Source organism: Bison bison, unplaced genomic scaffold (assembly GCF_000754665.1).
Source record: "Bison bison bison isolate TAMUID 2011002044 unplaced genomic scaffold, Bison_UMD1.0 scf7180017863958, whole genome shotgun sequence".
Classification (NCBI taxonomy): domain Eukaryota; kingdom Metazoa; phylum Chordata; class Mammalia; order Artiodactyla; family Bovidae; genus Bison; species Bison bison.
Window position 1 is genome coordinate 57,795 of NW_011494530.1, and position 5,501 is coordinate 63,295.

General features: G+C 39.3%; 1 protein-coding gene across 1 annotated transcript in view; it reads right to left on the minus strand.

Annotated features, from left to right (window-relative positions):
* Positions 1–5,495, minus strand: part of NAALAD2 (N-acetylated alpha-linked acidic dipeptidase 2) — a gene marked incomplete at its 5' end in the record, with an annotated part of 42,599 nt that extends 37,104 nt beyond the window's left edge. The window contains 3 exons of the mRNA XM_010833924.1: positions 2,376–2,501; positions 3,473–3,574; positions 5,349–5,495. Of these exons, the coding sequence (XP_010832226.1) occupies positions 2,376–2,501; positions 3,473–3,574; positions 5,349–5,495 (375 nt within the window). The remainder of the gene's footprint in view (positions 1–2,375; positions 2,502–3,472; positions 3,575–5,348) is intronic.
* Between the last annotated feature and the right edge of the window lie 6 nt (positions 5,496–5,501).

The following is a 5,501-nucleotide window of genomic DNA, read 5'->3' on the forward strand; positions in this document are numbered from 1 at the left end:
AAATAAAGTCAGCCACTGTTTCCCCATCTATTTGCCATGAAGTGATGGGACTGGATGCCATGATCTTCGTTTTCTGAATGTTGAGCTTTAAGCCAACTTTTTCACTCTCCTCTTTCATTTTCCTCAAGAGGCTCTTTAGTTCTTCTTCACTTTCTGCCATAAAGGTGGTGTCATCTGCATATCTGAGGTTATTGATATTTCTCCCGGCAATCTTGACTCCATCTTGTGCTTCCTCCAGACCACACACTTAAGATGATGTAAATGTCTGTGGAGCTAAGAAAGCTAATTTAAAATTTTACACAGGTGAAGTCCCTGGTGGTCCAATGGTTAACACTCCATCATCTCACTGCAGAGAGCCAGGGCAGAAGAGGAGAAGAGAAAGAAAAGAAGAAAAGCTACCCAGAACTTAGTGTCTGAAACATCGCCCAGTGTTTTTTAAATATTTTTCTAACAATTCAAACTGACCACAAATAGGAAAATGTATCCTGTAAGATACTGAATTCTTGATTACCAGAAGTAGTATAATGAAAGATAGATAACCATCAATCAGCTAAAACACTTCCCAGTATTCAGACAAAGATTAGAAAAAGTAAAATCTGATACAACTTTTTTGAAGTACAAATCTATGATGCCCATCAAACTTTTGAAATAATGTACAACTGATCCTTGAACAATGCAGGGTTAATCCAAGAATAACTTAGGCTTGGCTCTCTGTATTCTCCATTTGTCTGCATCTGTGGTTTCAACCAACCTCTGACCTTGTAGAAACTGAATATGTGCATAGTTCCCCATTCCTGTTCAACTCTTTGCAACCCTATGGACCGCAGCCTGCCAAGCTCCTTTGTCCATGGGACTTTTTAGGCAAGAATACTGGAGTTGGTTGCCCTTTTCTACTCCAGGAGATTTTGACCCAGAGACTGAACCCATACCTCCTGTGTGTCTCCTGCATTAGCAGGCCGCTGTGCCACCTGGGAAGCCCATGTAGTAACTGTATAATACTATTATTAACCATTGAAAATACCCCGGAACAAGTGGACTCACACAGTTCAAATCTATGTTGCCATAGATTTGATTCAACTGTACACTATGATTTAGCCATTCAGCTTCTAGGAGTGAATCTATATTACCAAAATCCTCATACAAATGTTCAAGTACATATGGACAATGATGCTCACAATATAAATATTTGTAACAGTAACAAATTTAAGACAAGTGGAATAGTTAAATAAATTGCTTAATAATTCTGTAAAATATTACACAGCCATCTACAATGATGAGGGAGGAACTTCCCTAATGGTCCAGTGGCCAAGACTTGGAGCTCCCAATGCAGGGAGCCCAGGCGTGATCCCTGGTCAGGGAACTAGATCCCACATGCTGGTTATGAGCTCAAGCACCATGACTAGAGATCCTGTGTGCTGCAACTAAAACTCAGTACAGCCAAACAGAGTTTTACAAAATGAAGTTTTACTTAATAAGCAGTTACAAGAAATTACTCAGTACTTGTAACTATCCTAAATGCTTTCAAATGTAAGGTTGATAAATCCTACTGTGGATTCTAGGAGATTAATGTTATTATTAGCATTTCTATTTCACGTAAGAAGAGATACTGGCACAGAGAAGTTAAGTAACTTGCTCACAGGAAAAGATCTAGAGCATAGGGAACCCGCACCAGACAAGAAGCCAGGTTACACAGATCTAGCACCCTATACTCTTAACCATCTTATTATATAACTCTCAATGTGCTGACCTCTGAGTTATTATTGAGTGAAAAAATAAATTTATACAATATGTAGTATCTGATGCCCTCTTTGTTAAGAAAAAAGAAGAAATTATGTAAAATGAGTATATGAAGACATTCATATTTCACAAAATTAGGCCTGAAAAGACCTATTAAGAATTGATTACATCTGGGCAATGAATGAATTGAGTAATATATGAATTTTCATTTTTTAGTTTATATAAAATTTCATCATTTTAATAAAAAAACAACATAGCTTTGGTAGTAAAACTAAGAAGAATAATTTCCCTTTCCAGATAGACGAGGTAGCAAAAACAACAATGACAAAAGACAAGCAAACACATAAAACCCCAGGATTTTTCTGTGCAACCATGAAAATAACAAATTTATAAATATATATATATGGCAATTTTGGAGAAGGAAATGGCAACCCGCTCCAGTATTCCTGCCTGGAGAATCCCATGGACAGAGGAGCCTGGAAGGCTGCAGTCCATAGGGGTTACACAGAGTCGGACACTGCTCAGTGACTAAACCAACCAATGGCAATTTTTGGAAACCATAATGCAAATGATGTAAATCATTTATATTTACTGGTTATATATTATTTTTCCCTTTAGAAAAGCAAATAACAAAGTACTTTGTTTCCTCTGAAGATTCTCCCGTATCTGGCAATAACAATCTTTCCAGTGCAGTTGATGTTCATCTCTCTTTCTAGTTTGAAAAAGTCTTCAGTACGAGCGTAGTTCACATATATAAGCTCCCCCTGTTGGAAATAAAAATAAAAACAAACAACAACAGCAAAAATACAAAACACTGCTAAAGAGAAAACCAAAATAGAAGTTTGCTCCATAATGCTGCTGCTGCTGCTGCTGCTGCTAAGTCGCTTCAGTCGTGTCTGACTCTGTGCGACCCCATAGACGGCAGCCCACCAGGCTTCCCCGTCCCTGGGATTCTCCAGGCAAGAACACTGGAGTGGGCTGCCATTTCCTTCTCCAATGCATGAAAATGAAAAGTGAAAGTCAAGTTGCTCAGTCATGTCCGACTCTAGCGACCCCATGGACTGCAGCCCACCAGGCTCCTCCATCCATGGGATTTTCCAGGCAAAAGTACTGGAGTGGGGTGCCATTGCCTTCTCCTTGCTCCATAATACTGCATCATAATAAAAAGTTATCTTTCTTGTCTTGGGCTTAATAAACACACCCATGCTAATTCTGGAGAAGTCTTTTAAAATATTTCAGTATCCTGAAAGTTAAAAAAAAAAGAGAGATAATATGTAAAATATTTAAACAGTGTTTAAATGTTTGAAGAAATTACTAGTGTACACTGAGTATGGGGAATACTATAAATAAAAGTAGCTACATTATTTCCAACCATGGTATTTATGGGTAGAGTTATTATTAGAACTTCTGTGGTATGATTTATCAATTCAGATCTACAAATCTATAACAAAGTCAGACAATGGACAAAGGAAAAAAGTTTGAAAACTATCTACTGCCCTTACTGAATTAAGACATGTGCAGCAGTTTCTGAGTTATTTCAAAGAATGGCATGTGCTTATCAGGGTCTGGTTCTCAAGTATTTCTTTTCTAAAAATTGTTTTTAGGGAGGTTATGTAGAGGATGGAGTCTTAAAGTATGAATTAACATGTATGATCCACCTAATTTTCTTGGTTTTATTCCTTTACATAGATATTTTTAAATAAAGGCTTAAAGAACTGAATGTCTTTTATTTTACCTCTGGCACGCCCGCAGGTGAAAAGGCATTATAGGGTGGTACAATATTCTTAACATTCTCATATCCAACTGGTGGTGGCTCAATGTATGATGTATTGAAAATCTAGCAAGAATTGAAACACATAAAGTTAGAAACATTTCAGATTGCTATTAAAGAATAATACATTTTGTGGGCAAAAGGCCTAAATGGATATTTCTTTAAAGAAGACATACAGATGGTGAACAGGCACATGAAAAGATGCTCAACATCGCTAAGCATCAGAGAAATGTAAGACAAATGCCAGAAAAGGTGTAGAGAAAAAGGAACTCTCCCTGTGCCATTAGGGAGTGTAAATTGGTACAGCCACTATCCTAACAGTGTGCTGCTACTGCTGCTGCTAAGTCACTTCAGTCGTGTCCGACTCTGCGACCTCGTAGACGGAAGCCCACCAGGCTCCCCCGTCCCTGGGATTCTCCAGGCAAGAACACTGGAGTGGGTTGCCATTTCCTTCTCCAATGCATGAAAGTGAAAAGTGAAAGGGAAGTTGCTCAGTCGTGTCCGACTCTTAGCAACCCCATGGACTACAGCCCACTAGGCTCCTCCATCCATGGGATTTTCCAGGCAAGCGTACTGGAGTGGAGTGCCATTGCCTTCTCCGACCTAACAGTATGGAGGCGCCTTAAAAAACTAAAAATAGAGCTACTGTATGATCTAGCAATTCTACTTGTGGGCATATATACAGAAATGACAAAAGCTCTGATTTGAAAAGGTACATGCACCCAAATATTTGAAACAGCACTATTTGCAATAGCTAAGACATGGAAACAAGCCACGTGCCCATTAACAGACAACTGGTTTAATAAGATTTGGTTTACACATACAATGCAATGTTACTCAGCCATAAAAGCATATTAAATATTGCCATTTGCAAGCAAGAGGGGTAGACCTAGAGAGTATCATACTAAGGGAAGTAAGTCAGAGACACAAATACATCACTTTTATTTGGAATCTAAAAAATAACATGGATCCATCTATATACAAAAGAGAAAGTTTACAGACATAGAAAATAACTTATCATTACTAAAGAAGAAAGGGATGTGCTGTGCTCAGTCGTGTCCAACTCTTTGTGACCCCATGGACTGTAACCCGCCAAGCTCCTCTGTCCATGGGATTCTCCAGATAAGAACACTGGAGTGGGTTGCCACGCCCTCCTCCAGGGAATCTTCCTAACCCAGGGATCGAACCCAGGTCTCCCGTGTTGCAAGCAGATTCTTTACCATCTGAGCCACCAGGGAAGTAATGGGGGAAGGAATAAAATAGGAGTATAGGATTAACAATTCCCAGGTGGCTCAAGTGGTAAAGAATCTACCTGACAACGCAAGAGACTTAGGCAGGAGACACAGGTTCGATCCCTGGGTTGGGAGGATCCCCTTAAGAATGAAATGGAGACCTCCTCCAGTATTCTGGGGCTTCCCAAGTGGTGGTAGTGGTGAAGAACCTCCTGCCAAGGCAGGAGACATAAGAGACTTGGGTTCGATCCCTGGGTCGGGAAGATCCCCTGAAGGAGGAAATGGCAACCCACTCCAGTGTTCTTGCCTGGAGAATCCCATGGCCAGAGTATCCTCCCAGGGTATGATCCATGGGGTCAAAAAGAGTCAGACACAGCTGAACCAACTTAGCATGCACTATAGGATTAACAGATACACTAACAGATACATTAACAGATATTAACAGATACATTAAGTAGGGAAGTAACGAAGTTTTACTATGTAACACAGGGAACAATATTCAATAACTTATAATAATCTATAATGGGAAATAATCTGAAAAAAATTTACATAAAACAGAATCACTTTGCTGTACACCTGAAACTAATACAATATTGTAAATCAGTCACCTCAATTCCATGTTCATCCGTGACTGATATGTAGTTGGCATTTGTCTCATTAGGGTAAGACAGGAGAACATCATAGTGCACCAACTCAGCTGAATCCAGTCCAAACTTCTTCCACTGGTTTTGGATTTTCTTGGCAAGCAATAAATTTTGTTC